Here is a 14,891-nt window from a genome sequence, read left to right as displayed (position 1 = left end):
ATAAGAACGTGTTAGCAGTAATTGTAAAAAATGTACCAACTATTAGAGAGGCCGATCTCGGAAGTGTCTGAATATGTCTGATCGTGTTAGGGGGCATGGGACAGGTAAGTGTGTGTGCCGTATATGTGTGTGCAAATTTGCCTTCATGTTCTCCTTATTGCCTTTACAGACTTTGGGAACATTTAGATTCATGTCATGTGGCACCACTAGCAAAAATACACATAAAAAGTTAGAGTGTGCACACAGAATAGCCGTTGCTTTTGGTCATGTGTATTTCTACTGAATGGAAAACAGCTCCCGGTGACAACAGTCCAGATGGTCAGACACGTAATCTAGCATCCACCAGCCCACCTGTTTCTTCCTCTCTTGCCCTTTTAGCCACTCTCGTTAACAGGCACCAAATCCTCTTGCATAAAAAATAAATATATTCCTCTAGCTCCGAAGCAATAGATTTATTAATTAAAATTGTAATTTGCAAGCTATTTAAATCAAGCTGTAACCTCCTTTTATGAATTCCAGCAGAACCGGCTTCAAGTGTGCTTCCTCAACCTCAGTTAACTTGCCCAATCTGCAAAGCCTGGGACTGCAGCCTCAGGTACAATTTTTGTTTTCTCTTCTCTTCTAAACCCCCCTTTCTACCAAACCACATGACAGACACACACCATCTGTTAACAGACTCCTCGATGAAGAGAAGAGGTTGAATGGAGATAGGATCTGCTGCTCTCTTTCTCTGTTTCGATAGTCATCAGTGGCAAAGAGACCCTGTCAGATAGACACATCACGCTGTTCCTGGTGCTGTGAAGAGGAAGCACCGGGGACTGCCGCAAAATCGAAGCTCACAGGCGAGGATGTTTACTGTAGCCGACATGCCAAACTTTTGACACCAGAAAATGGAGACCGCAGTGGTTTCCATTTTTGGCCCCCCTTGCTCCACAACATCCTCGGCTGATCAATGCTAATTATCAACCTGCATTCAGTACATTGCTGGGACGGATAGGAAAGAGAATGGAGGCAGGGGAAGGAGATCGAAGTGCAGGTCAGGAGGTGCGCTTCCCTACGGAGAGGAATATGCTAGGTCCACATCTGCTTCTCTTTGCCCTCCCCCGAACCCGTCCCTCCCCTGAGAGAGTTCAGATGGTCTTTTTATCACTCCGCTGGCTACTGCTACATGGACTCCTCAGCTGTTAATTGGAGCAATCCACTAAGAATCTGACTTTGTCTGGAAGTCATTGATTTATTAATGCTCCTTGTGTTGCGATGTTAGTGGACCATGAACAAAAACAGTAAAGTAAGAGACACAAGATTATGGAAAAATTGATACCTTGAATAAATTATGATTTTTATCCTCTGAAAAAATAGTTAAATCAATAGAAAAAAAAAACAGGACATCAACTCTTACGCTACGTTTACAACGGGTTCAGAAACACGCATTAGAGCAACTGCTTCCAATGAAAGGTCTATGTAAACACGTGCATATTTGGCTTTATGTACAAAATGCACGGAAACTGAAGGTTAGAATCAATTTCAAAAACGTTACTGTCTTTCAGATGGGCAGCTAATTGCTTTATTAGCTTGCAAGATATTTTCCTGTCCACCAGAGTGCAGTAAAAAAGAAATCCACCGACAACTACGCTTCCCAGAGTCCCGGCCCTTTACATGTGATGTCATTGAAAAGCCCCAAATGCAGTAGTAAGCAGTGGTTGGGAGACATTCATGTTTAGAAATGTCCTCTACAGAGGACAAATTTACATCGCTAGTTGTTAGGAGAATTTTGCTAAAGTTAACATGGTGATGAGAGAGAAAACAGGGATGCAGAAAAACAAATCTGCAAACATAGGAAATCGGGACTCATCAAGAATTTAACTTTATTAACACTAAGCTGATCAGAAAAACATGCTTAGATCACAACATTTTGTTTGGACAACATTGAATAATTCAACATTGTTCACGAGTGGAGATGTTTTTTGACACGATTTTTAATCCAACTGCAGCACATGTCATTGAGGGGTTAAAGAATCAAGAGAAGAGTCTGGATTTCCTGTTGCTGTTCACTGCCAAAATCATTTCATCTGTAGCATAACAGCCGTTGAATAACCTCGTTAAGTTCAGCAAACAAAGCAAACAGATGTACAAGCTGACATTATCCAGATGTTGCAAATTTAAGAACTGGAAATGTTCCCAAGTCCTATCCCAGAGAAAGACCAGTTCTTGAAGAATATGTGACCTGAGAGAGCACACGACTGATCTTTAGAAAGTGTGTGACTCGTCCTGTGAAGCTATGTGAACAGTCAGCAGGCTTTGAGGGAAGCGTTCATATGGGCAGTCCATTTAACATTCGCTATTGTGTAAACCCGTAAAGTGAATCTGGTGGACTGTTCTCTTAAAAGACAGATAAATAAAGCACTCTAGCATACATTGTAGAAGTAAACTCTAGACTGAACAGCAGGCAGTCGTAGTGGACTCTTAAGCAAGGGAGTCGTAGTGGACTCTTAAGCACAGTTTGCTGGAGCAGAGGACAGGAAGCTACAGGTATTCTGCCAGGTTCCTGGATGACTAAGCGACCGCTTGAAATAGATACTGCGGGCATGGCCTTGATCGCACTTTTTGCAAAATGAATCATTTATCAAACACAAACACTGCTGCACAAAAGTCAAGCTTATTTTTTATCTCCTGGTTAAATTGATAAAACAGCCCATGGAAAAATGCACATTTTTTATCCAAACACTGCGTGTGTCAACAGGGTTTTGGGGAACATTGGCAAGCTTTCTGCAGCATTATTCCATGGAGCATTGTGTGTGTATTTGTGTGTATGATGGGGTTGAGAGTGTACATTTTGGCCTGGTTATGTTTGCAGAAGGGCAATCAGGCCTGGTGCCCAAAAGCAGTCAGCTGAGCCAACCAGATCTGGGCAAACAAACAATTTGTGTGTCCGTGCGCTCAGAAGCAGCACAAGTAAAGAGGAAAAACACACACCCAAAGAGATAAACACATAATGCAAAGGATGCAAACAAACAAACGTGAATCCAGATTTTTTTTTTACCTCTTGTATCTCCTTGTATTTTCCTCCTACACGCAAAAAAAGATAAGTCATTTCTCTCCTACACTGCACAAATTCCACCCTGCTCAAAAACAGGTTGCTTATTCACATTTCAGTGGAAAATGGCAATGTGCATGAAAGAAAGCAGCATAAAAGCTGATCTCAGGCAGCCTGATACAGGATTAATCTGCCAGCACACAGCGGTCTTCAGAGACTCTAATGCACCAACTCCCAGAGACTTCAGGAGGCCTGAAAGGGAGCACTTTAAATGCTAATAGAACTTTATGATAATAGATCACACCACAATGCAAATTCAAGCTCAACATCATGGATCAATCACACCAAAAAAAAAAAACACGTGTCCTCTACTGTGCCGTGCTCTATTTTTTATCATCAGGGACTCGACGACGACACAGGCGACACAAAGAACTGTGTAAAACAGGCGAGGAGAATATAATGCAAGAAAAAAAAAGAAAGAAGAGCAGAGAATGGATGGAAAGTGAAGCTGAGGGCATGGGATGAAAAAGACAGTTCTCCACTCAAGTAGCATAATCCTCTTGCAGGCTGAGTTTATACTTTCAGTTGTTTCAGAGTGAAATGCTGCCTGAGCCGCAGGCCTGCCGAAGCAGCCAACGCCTGCGGGGAATCACTGATCTGACTGTTGTTCATGTGAAGGGTGGTTGCAGCGCATAGCTCCTGCTCTTTCACGCTCTCATCCTCCTCGATTCCTCACTTCCCTTTCTCCTAAAATGGGACACCGGGAGGTGAATTTAATCAGGATTACTTTGCAAAAACCAGGCATACGGATGCAGATAAAGGCACACTTGCACACACAGAAAAACAAAGAATCAGTGTATTAATTCTAACACAACACTGAAGGTCGTGCACGCACACTAACATGCACAGCCGCAGTAATGAGAATCTCTCGCCCACCAAAGGTTTTCAGATATGCGGAAGTGCAGATATATATTCCTGTCTCATGAAGGCAAGACAACAGGAACTGCAGTCTCTACCAAAATGAGCCGCTTAGAAAAGAGATAAGTCTGAAAAAATGCAAAAAAAAAATAGAGTCAAGACTGATGACGTGGGGCCAAAGATAATGAAAAGATGAATAAAACAAAGGAGGAAAAATTAGAAACGGTTGTTCCTATGGGGTAAGGCAAGAAGCTGCAGTGGAAAAATATGAATGCAGTAAAGAAAGTAGCAAGTAAGTGAAGGGGATGGAAAGGGGTATGATGATGGTAGAGAAATATAAAAGAAGGACCATCTTGACCATAACCTGCTGGACCTGCATCCATTAAGCAGCCTATAGAGCAGCAGCAGCAGCAGATATCCCGAGCCACATCCCCTCACACAGTACAGAATTCAGCCGTTTAAAAGAAAAAAAGATGAATCACGTCAGGAGATGGACAGGCATTTCATGGGGAGTGGAGAATGGTGTGGAGCAATAATGGAAAGCCTCCCGTCTACTTCTGTGGTGGGTGATGCTTTTCTCCAAAGAACCATAAACAAAAAGCAAGGAAAACTTACCCAAGCGGAATTTCACTTTTCTGCACTTAGCAGCATTCTTAGATGACATGATCTATTCTGCAGTTCTCTGTTCAGCCAACAGGCTTTATTTGCACCCAGTGAGGAGAACTGCTGCTAAACAGGCATTAAATTTCTCAAAAATAGATATGATGGGTGGGAGGAAGTGTTTATACATCTATTTATACTATATTGTCATATTTCCTAGTATCATTTCTTCATCCTAATTTAGATTTTAGCATAACTTTTGCTCACATTTTTCTAATTAGAATATTGTGCTTAAGTGGTTTAAATCCCATCCACTTTTGTGAATCTTTGTGCAAATTTGTGTTTTTTTCCATTATAAGACAGATCACATAATTTCTCTACAGTTTTTTTTCACTTGCATTTTCTGTTTGATGGGAAAAATTAATTTAGTTTGCCTTTAAAAATGGACTTCTAACTATTTCATGCTCCTGTTGTGAAGCATCTGTGTCCTTCTTCCAAAGAAAAGCCATCATCACAAAAATAAAAATATCACATGGGTCATACATGAGGAGCCTTTCAAAAGCTCTAATCTGGTTGATTTGTCCTTTAACTATTAAAAAAAAAAAAAACAGAACAATTTTACAAAAATAAATCGCTTTACCCCCAAAAAATTTCATTTTCATTAATGGTTTTCAAGAAAACTCGAATTTGGCACACCTTTAAACTGTTCTATAACATAACAAATTTGAACAAATAAAAATGTAACGCCTGGACTAAATTAATTTTTTTAATGACTTGCAAGCAAACTGTTTGATCAGGACTGTAACAAATAAAATGTTCCCAATATTTTTTAAAAAGTTTACTCTTTTATGTAATCGCATAGAACCAGAACACAAAACTGATCCCCTGGCTCTTGACCGACTGGCTTCATACATTCTCTATGACAGGAACAGCTGACAAAGTCTGTCAAAATCTAGTGGGTGACAAATATTCAATGATGTAAACATCACAAGTAGTAAACAGCATAATCACGGGATCTCTGGCTGCAGACACACCGTCTGTCCATTCTGATTCAGGGAAATATTTAACCGTAGTCAAACGCCTCTGAATCTGATTAAGCATATCTTCATCTGCTGATGTCCCGCACCCCACTCACCCATCCCTCTGCTCTCACAGAGAGGCAGACTTGAATGGAAACACATTACAGTCACTCAGTTACACCCTTTTAAGTATATTTTTACAAATTTATACAGATTTTACCATGTGAGAAGATGTAGAAGAAAGCAGAACTCTAATTGAGCTATAATGGACTGTTTCTGTCTTTTCTTTTTCTCTTGCAACATTTTTATTCTAGCGCTGTGTATTAATATGAATCAGCTAGTAGCCAGCAATTGATGTAGTGCAGCTCTGACCAAGCAAATTTGAAGGATGCATCAGCGAGCCTGTAGCACACTGTAAATGCCTCTGAATCTGATTGAAGGGATTTAGAATTAAAAAAAAAAAAGTCAACAACTTGCGATTTGATGCTTGTGGAGCATCATTGATGGCAGGTAAAACCTTTATTTACTACAAAAAGAAATTCACTTATAACTCAAACACAGGAAAGAATCTATGTCTCAATAAAGAAAAAACTGAAGGCTAGGTGTGAAATGTCAAATCTGCGGATCCAAGCTTTTCTTTCACAACTTTATTCTGATGTGTGGAAGATTTGGTGTCGTATAATTTGGTGCAAACAACAAATAGGAATTTCTCCTCCATCATCAACTCTTCCGTGAATTAATGTGGACGTCATCTGTACGACACTACCAAATCCGAATCCCACATTTGTCAAATTTTGACCTGCTTTAACTCTCAACTTGCATCCAATTGCTGCTCCTATTGTACATAAAGCCCAAAACTTGTGTAGCTGTGTGTGAGTGCGAGTTTTAAACACTGAAGCCTGAAACGCGCATTTACGCATGCTTATACTGACTTCTCATTGAAAGTGGTTGAGCGCGCATTGCAGAGGGCAGATGGAAATATATATCTGAGGCTTAAAAATTGGATGTTTGTATTGGCCATGACCAATTGGGGAATTATTAGTCATAAATATTTTAACCTGGTTTGATGTGTCTCGCCTTTTGCGCACAGCCTGTGGATGACAGTTGTTCATTGGAGCTTTACAAATAAAATCAAAAACTAAATTCGGTTTATTATTGGCTATCAGACTTTATATTGGTCAACAAGTTTTTGAAAATATTGGAATTTCCTGGAAATTGTGAAAAATCTAATTTTGTGCATCTCTAATTTGTTTGATCAAAAAAGGCTTATTGCTGTAAAAAAGTTTAAAGTATTCCAGAAACTGCCTTTTAATTTTTATTTGCCTGTTTCCATATTTTTAAGATGACAATCAAAAATTCAAGATTCAAGATCAACTTTTTTAATCCCCGAAGGGAAATGTAGTTAAAAAAGCGCCGCTAAGTAGTTTTTTTTAACAGTTTCTTTGTTCGTCTATACTCAAGTAAGTAATTATTTTGGATGACAATAATACTAGAGGGTAAAGCACTCTTGAGTACAGTTTTCGGAAACTCTAGCTGCGGAAACATAATTAAGAGCAGACCTCAGCGACAGGGAAGCTAACACAACTGGACGAGGACACACAACCTGGGAGTCTAACCCATGAGATCTCGTTTCTGTGGTAATGTGCTTTAGATTGGGGCTGTGACGGGTGGGTTAACAGATGGACGGGAGTGTATTCCCCGAGTTACTTACCACACAGCTCCTGGCATCTCCACAATCCCCATCAATCTTCTCCATCCTGCACACCCCCCTTCCAGCTTCTCCATCCTCCCGTTTAAGTCACTTGCACTTCTTCAGCAGGCTCCACCTGCTGCACCCAAGCTTTTGTTCTCCTCCCCAGTCACTTGTAACAAAGGGTTGTTTAAAAAACCTCAACCCATTCTTATAAATTGTCTTCGTCAAGCATCGGTCTGAGCAGCCACCCTCTTCTTCCTTATCCCTTCCAGCTGTGCTGGGCGAGCAGCCAGTTCTCACATTCCAAGCTGCCTGCTGCAACTTAAGCTCATAACATGTTGAAGCGCCACATTTGATAGGTTTCCTCCCAAAGAGACAGTCAACATTAGATTAACACTCTCAATCTGGCCAGGAAGTGCAATGATTACAGCAAGCCGAACCGCTGAAATACCCCTGAGCGAGCATGGTGTCTGGCCCACTCTGTGGCCAGATCACGCTCTGTTGCACTCCGAAGGACTATAAAAAGAACAGTTCACTGCAGACTTCTTCTTTGCAGGGAGGGTGTGGCTTTGCTCTATTGTCATATCTACAACCGACAGCCCAGTGATGCAGGAATGATGGCTGAAGCAAACGGAGCACTCGTGAAGAAAAAAAGCATGTCTTAGGCCGGTTGTGCTTGTGCGTCTCTCTGCACCTTACCTCTCATGATGGACAGCTTGGAAGTGACAGACACCTCCCCTTCGCTGTTGCGTGCCACACACTCGTAGACATTCTCGTCTCGAGGAGCTCTGAGCGGCTGGATCCTCAGCACGGCACCCGCACCCTCATCAAACTCTATCGTCTGGACAGACAGAACCACACAGCGAGGCGGCGAGTTACAGCAGCGTAAACGGGCAAATCTACAACAACCAGCTCATGTTGCATAAGTACTAGGGATGTAACGATCAATCGACCTAACCAATGATTGATTTATATTTCCAACCAGATTGATCTGAGGAAAGATTTTAATCAAATTGACCTGAAAATAAAATAAATTGATTATATCGATAATGGATAATACCATTTGGATTGAGACATGGCATTTTACTAAAACATTAAAACAACCAAGTGCCATCACAGCCGACAACACACGTGTGTTGGCACCACGGCAGCCATATTGGTTCATGGCATGAACCAATATCAGTTATGAATCATATCAGCAAACACAAATTATGATATGGATCACATTGTTCTTAGTATAAATCCTTACATCCTCAATAGTTACAGTGAACTCTACCACTTCTTTCAGCTGAAATGCTTAAAGGAAACATGATTTACAGATTATTTTAATTTTCATGTATTTAGGCTTTTTAGTTTTTCTCTCTCTTGTCATGATATGTGTGTTGTATGTCTGAATTTTATGTATTGCAAACCAGGAACCGGCAGAAAGACAGTTTTTAAACTGAGTTGGGCCAGACTGTTTTTTAATCTTTTCCTGTTTTAGAAATCAAATCAATCCCCTGAAGACACTGGATGCTCATGTTTACTGACCTTATACTTACCGACACAAGAGGTCTATCAGGTCACTTTGTTGAAATGTAGTTTTTAAAAGTAGGTGACCTCAATACGTTCATTTATTTATAGTCAAGAGACTAAAAACTTCTAGATCACAAAGCAATTAGTACTTATTTGTGAATTTAAAATAAAACTTAAAAGTTAGCAATTAACTAAATATTTTATATCGCTATATAAAAGTTACAATAAAAAGCTGTGGGCTTGGTTTGGACTTAATGACCCTACAACCACTTTTTCTTATTTATCTTTGTTTTATGGCTGCATAATAGCTGCTACATAAAAATGACTGGGCCTTATTTGTTTGTTTCAATAGATTTGACGAGAAGATCAATATTGGAGTCTTTCGCTATAAAAGCCTAGAGTCAACATTGTGTCTAGCTCTGAATTACAGCTTGATTTATTCAAGCCCAATCACAGAATTTACACTTCTAGACGACGACTCCAGACAGACAAATAAAAGCACCTCATTTTAATGTCTGTGTTCATCTGGCTTCATGCATATTTAAGCACCTAAATTCCGTCTTTTCCCCTTCCTGTCATTCAGTTTAAAGTGCTTTGTTTTAGACCCCTTTTCCGAACAAATCCTCTCTTTATGATCACTCCTTTGTTTGAAATATGCCAAAGTATTAAGCAGTAAGGCTTTATGCAGATGCGTTACATAGTAATGTGAGGGAAGAGGAGGCTGGACTGCAAATGAAAGAGATCAAGGGCGGTGTCTTGTTGAGAAGTTGAGCGGGACTTTTTTTGGTGCTTACCTTACTGACGTGTAACATCATAAATCATAATAAAATTAAAAGAAGGAAAGGGAGTCTAAAAAAAAATAGACTTTAAGAGTTATAAATTGATGAGTTTTGGAAAGCTGGCGGAATTTTGTTAATTAGCCAGCAATCCTTGTTTCGACCTGCTGCAAAGTCTTTTTACTTTAAGAGCTGAAGTGTCATAATTTAACAAATCCAAGGGTAGTATCAATCTGTTTCTTTCTACAAAATTTTAATTTTTTTTTAATTTATCAGCTGAAGTGAAACTTTAGCATTTTTAAGACACCCTGTCTAATCCTCTTTTGATGTATTGTAAAAGCGTTCCCAGTAGTCTTTTATTTATGATTATGCTGTTTTTTTTTTTGCCAAAATCAAAAAACTTGTGTCGGACATAGTTTCTGCTGAGCAGCAGTAGTTTATTAGAAATTTGCCTCTGAGTTGTGGGCAGAATTATTGACACATAGCAACTCCACCCCCTTTCCCCTCCCTGTTCCTGGAGCATGGAGCTTGTTGCCCGCCCAGCGAATTTTCTGTGTCACAAATAAGCTCTTTTCAAGTGGCGTTTCTTTTGTCTGCTCCTGATTCTCAACAATTTGAATGGATTGTTAAATACTCAAAAATCCAATTTTAAGTTAAATTTTCTTAATATATGTCCTCCATCATGAGAAAATGCCTGAAGAACATGTTAAAAACACCAAAAACAAATTTCATCTGAGTGGGTCTTTAAACTAAAATATCAAGACAAAAAACATATTTAAAGATTTAACATTATCACCATTGACACATATATCCTTTCATTTTTAAAAAGTGAAAATTGTTCACTGTGACAACCACCTCAATGCGCTGGGAGTTGACCTTCTTGCCCTTCTTGTTCCAGTAGACGACAGGCTTCGGGTTCCCAACGGCCTGACACACAAATGATGCCACGCCCCCAGAGACTCCGATCTGGTCAGTGGGAATTTTTGTGAACCTTGGAGGAGCTGAGAAATGGCAAAGAGTAGGAAAAAAAATACATGTTAAAAAAAAAAGGAGTGGAGAAAGAAGCATTCAAACAGACATCAAAACTGGTACACAACCCGCAACAAGCCCTGCTGACCCCGCCCCATTTCACTGTGAGCGAACGGTCATGCTCGCTTGTGTTCTGATGGCTTCCCCAATGTGCTTACTTCCTGGGTATCATCTAGAGGACAAGCTGAAGGACTTCCTGTGGGTCATAAATAAAAGATGGGGCCGAGCTGTGGAGGAACATCTCTTTCTCCCTCCCTCTGCCTCTATGCAGCATAGGCTGTCATGACACATGAGCTTTTCACAGATACATGAAGTGTTGGCTGAAAATTCACAGCATATAATTGGTTTAAATGTATTAATACCAGAGGCGAGATCCTGCGGCTGCACACCTACAGGGGGATTTGCAGTTGCAGATGGAGATGATCCTAATAAATTCAGTGAGCAACACTAGTCATGTTAACTTCATGCTTAGTCTCAGCGGAGAACTTCAGCAGAACAATCCCAGTGATTACAGTGGAATGCTTATCAACTGAAGCTGCCCTCTGAAGGAAAAATAGCAATTTCCGAGTGTGATATTGAGCCAACAGCTCTGAACCTACACTTTTCACAGTGGCTGAGTCAGACCAGAGAAACAACCACCCCTTGCTATCTGTCTGTGGCCTGTTGCCATGGAGCCCAGCTTAACTCCTCTTCAGTTACGGAATCGCTGCCATCCATCAGGGCGAAGTCAGAATGACCCTTACCATGGCAACCTGAATCCCTCCTCCCCTGTGTCTGGGTGGGTGAGATCTTGTCGTGTTGACTGAAGATGGAGCAAGAAATGAAAAATAAATGTCTATTAAGAATGGCTGTTTGATTTGTAACCCTGTTTAAACATGTCCCCACTTAGTTAAACAGGTAAGTTAAACAGCCACTCAATGGTTTGTCTACTGTAGCTGGAAAACAATGGGAAAAAGCTGCACCTGTATCTGGATTTTGAGATGGAACTGCTCATATTTAGACTAATTTCCTTAAATGTTCTTCATTTGCAGCTGAACTGCACTTTTCTTATCAGCAGTAGAAGAATGAGAGCTATTAAAAGGGGAAAAGGAATTGATGGCCGGAACGGCTTTCTTCTTGCTATCGGATTACGATTGAATTTCATGTCCTTCTTAGGGCTAGAACATGGTTTTGGAGGGCTTTATGCTGAGTCCAGAATGTTTTTCCATTTTCTCTTAAACGCACTTCAGCACCAATCCTAGTGCAAAACCAACCCCACTGGCAATGTAACCACTTAAGCCTCTTCCAACAGCTAGAGAAAAGCCCTGCAAGGCGCTGGCTCTGGACAGATTTGCTCTCAACGGAAACTTGTTGTGATCAGGATGTTCTTGAAAGCTGCCTGAGAAATAAGGGACTAATGAGGACATCTGTCTTTTTAATGGTAGGTCTCACTCTGCTGTAGGTACCAGCCAGGTTTGAGATGAACTAGTCAGATTTTAATGGAACACCTTTGTAACTTGGAGTCATTTGAAGGAGTGACTGCCTACTGCTGTGCTCAGGATATAAATGGAAACAGTAAGTATAATGTTGCAGAGTTTTCTCTTTGCTGCGTGACAGACAAGTAATTGGAACTCTAAGTTTATCTCAGCCAGGACTTTTCAGGCCACAGTTAAAAAAAAGTAAATATGTAAGTCTTATTTTGAAAAAAATCAGTTCACAATATGATTTCTGATCAGATGTTTCATCACTGACTTGCAATAAGTAAGAGGAATAATGTTAGATATTAGCCTTGTAACCATTTTTATTTTTTCTGTGTTAGCTACGATTTATTGTTACTTCTAGGAATTTAACAGGTTACAACATAGAAAATATAATTTGGGAAGGAAATGAGCATCAAGACCATTTCAAAATATGTCCTTTCACAATAAAATTTCAACAGAGTCAAACCTTTCACAGGATTGTTTGAACTGTTGCATATTTTGTTATGGAAAATGATAAAAAAAATAAAAGACTTTGTAAAAAGTCTAATAGGTTTTTGCAAAGGGGGCAGATGTGGTGAAAATGTGTGAGGACCAACCATTCGACCTGCATTCTTTGAACCCTAATAAGAACATTTAAAGCAAATGAACGACTTCATTTTTTCTTTTTTTGCACTGGGATACTTTTTATTTTGTCATATAAAACAAAAATACATTTTAATTTATTGTTACCTAAATTACTGTGTTCATGTTTGAAAAGTCATGAATAAATAAATAAATAAATAAAATCTTGTCAACATTAAATATAGGTTAATCTACAGTTAAAGTTCCATTAGTTGATTTTGTGAAATTTGTTCTCCGCATTTGAACCATGCCCTGGGGGAGCGGTGAGTTGCAGATACAGCCGTGCTTGGGAACCATTTGGTGGTTCAACCCCCCAATCCAAATCCTTAATGCAGAGTAGAGTAGGGAGGCATCGTCTTTGGTATGACTTGGTCATGGATTTGAACTCATAACCTTCCAGTGTTAGGGCAGACAGTCTTCCACAAGGTCACTGAGCTGTTATGAAATGTGACATGTCATTCACAATTAATTGCTCATCGTAAACTTTTACATTTAGGTGAACAGGAAAATAACACAAACGGTTACTTTATTCTGATTTGATCACAGAAACAAATAAATTGGTTCCTCTTGTTTGGCCCTTTAGGCTCTGAAGGTCAAATAGCCACAGATTTACAAATGATTACAATTGATTATAATGTAATTCAGGCAATCTCAATCAAGAAATCATAGTTCTTGGAAAGTGCTGGGGGTTGTATTTTATTGATTTTGTGACAGGAGCCTGGCGGGTGGAAATTTGAATGCAGGCTGCAGTTTGCCCATGGGCCGAACTTTGGACATGCCTGGTCTGAAACAAAGGTAAAAATGAATAGTTCCAGCTTCATCCTATTAATAGCTGACATTTTGGTTTGTTGAAATCTATCTGAGTTTTGTTTGTGGACTACAAAAGCATATAGAACAGGAGTCTTTAGTGTGATGGCTGGTTTCTTCATCATCATGATCTTAACCTGAACAAAGAGCCACAAAATGCCACATACGCTAGATAAATTCCTTTACTTGACAGTCAAATACCTCCTTTAAATGAATGTGGTTCTTGAACATTATTCACATTTGATCCAAATTGCTTTTACTACTACAATGGATCATGTTTGCATTTAAAATAATTCCTCTTTTTATTTTCAGCGCCCTCTGCACTTCACATTGTTAATGGAGCAAAAAAAAGAAAAAAAAGCAACACTTGGTTTGAATTTATAGGTTTTTTTGAGTTTAACGAGGGAAAAAGGAAACCCTTCTCTCAGCACTGTTTGTTCTGCTGAGTTTCTCAGCAGGTGGTCTAAAAGCAGCTGTTGTGAAACTCTGCCTCTTCACTGTAAAACCTTCCATTGAGTACATCAGCTCTCTCAAAGGATCATCGCGTCAAATTGTTTGCACAATTGAAAAATGATCCATGTTTATGCCATCTCCCCGATCAGAAAAAATCCGCCTGGCAGATCCTCCGGAGCGGTGACAGCAGGCGTCTGTGTGTGTGTGTGTTGTGTGTGTCCAGACCACTGTGGAAATGTTGTAATCAAGTAGATGATGAGTAACATGCTGATGGGACCTCCCGCCTTTTCAAAACACATTAACGATGCCACAGTTCAGGGCTGATCTACTGACAGGCTGGGGTTCGCTCCTCGACTGACACCTACTCACACAACAAGCACTTTTCCATACATCTGTGTTTTTGTGTGCCACTTTCACAGGCTGACCTTCAAATGAGACACGTGTCTAGATCATCTTACCTAGTGCTGCACACATGCCGCTCCAAGGTCTGGTCAGCAGGAGGATCAAAGGCAGCAGCAAACACAGGGGGAATTGGCAAAGGCAGAACCCAAAGAAGGGCCGCCTGGACCGGGCCACAAGTCTGCCTGGCTCAGACAGAGACATGGCACCAGTGTCGGGTCGTTGGAGCTGAAGTAAATGCAGGCCGGGCTTCACTCAGCAGGGGTAGGCACTCTGCGAAGATAAAAGTTAAGCTTCTGTCACTTTTGAATGTCTGGTTTGAAAATCAATTTCTAAAGAAGTAAAAAAAAATAAATGAACAAATCTAATTCATTATGATGCAGGATTTTGATTAGACCAGTGCCGGATGTAGTAATAACTAAAGAAATAAAAATACTTTCAAAAAACGACAAAGAAAAACAAATAATAAATCATAAAAACAACAACAAAATACAAAAATGAAATAAAAGAAAAAAGAAAATAAATGTGAGGATGGACGAGCAAATAGGCCAATATATGAAAGACTTG

At 40.0% G+C, this 14,891-nt stretch overlaps 1 protein-coding gene across 14 annotated transcripts in view; it reads right to left on the bottom strand.

Annotated features, from left to right (window-relative positions):
• Positions 1-14,891, bottom strand: part of ptprsb (protein tyrosine phosphatase receptor type Sb) — a 77,321-nt gene that overhangs the window by 48,067 nt on the left and 14,363 nt on the right. For 8 of the 14 annotated variants that reach the window (XM_078935656.1, XM_078935659.1, XM_078935662.1 and 5 more), the window contains exons 2-4: positions 14,384-14,597; positions 10,408-10,556; positions 7,964-8,105 (exon numbers count right to left, since the gene is read on the bottom strand). In XM_078935656.1, the coding sequence (XP_078791782.1) occupies positions 7,964-8,105; positions 10,408-10,556; positions 14,384-14,528 (436 nt within the window). In that variant the 5' untranslated portion in view covers positions 14,529-14,597. The remainder of the gene's footprint in view (positions 1-7,963; positions 8,106-10,407; positions 10,557-14,383; positions 14,598-14,891) is intronic. The other 6 variants (XM_078935657.1, XM_078935660.1, XM_011486681.4 and 3 more) reach the window with 1 other exon arrangement.

The sequence above is a fragment of the Oryzias latipes genome, chromosome 17, assembly GCF_053564925.1.
Source record: "Oryzias latipes strain Hd-rR chromosome 17, Olatipes_Hd-rR_3.1".
Classification (NCBI taxonomy): domain Eukaryota; kingdom Metazoa; phylum Chordata; class Actinopteri; order Beloniformes; family Adrianichthyidae; genus Oryzias; species Oryzias latipes.
The sequence above is the reverse complement of the archived record's forward strand: the minus strand, read 5'-3'. Positions and strand labels throughout refer to the sequence as shown.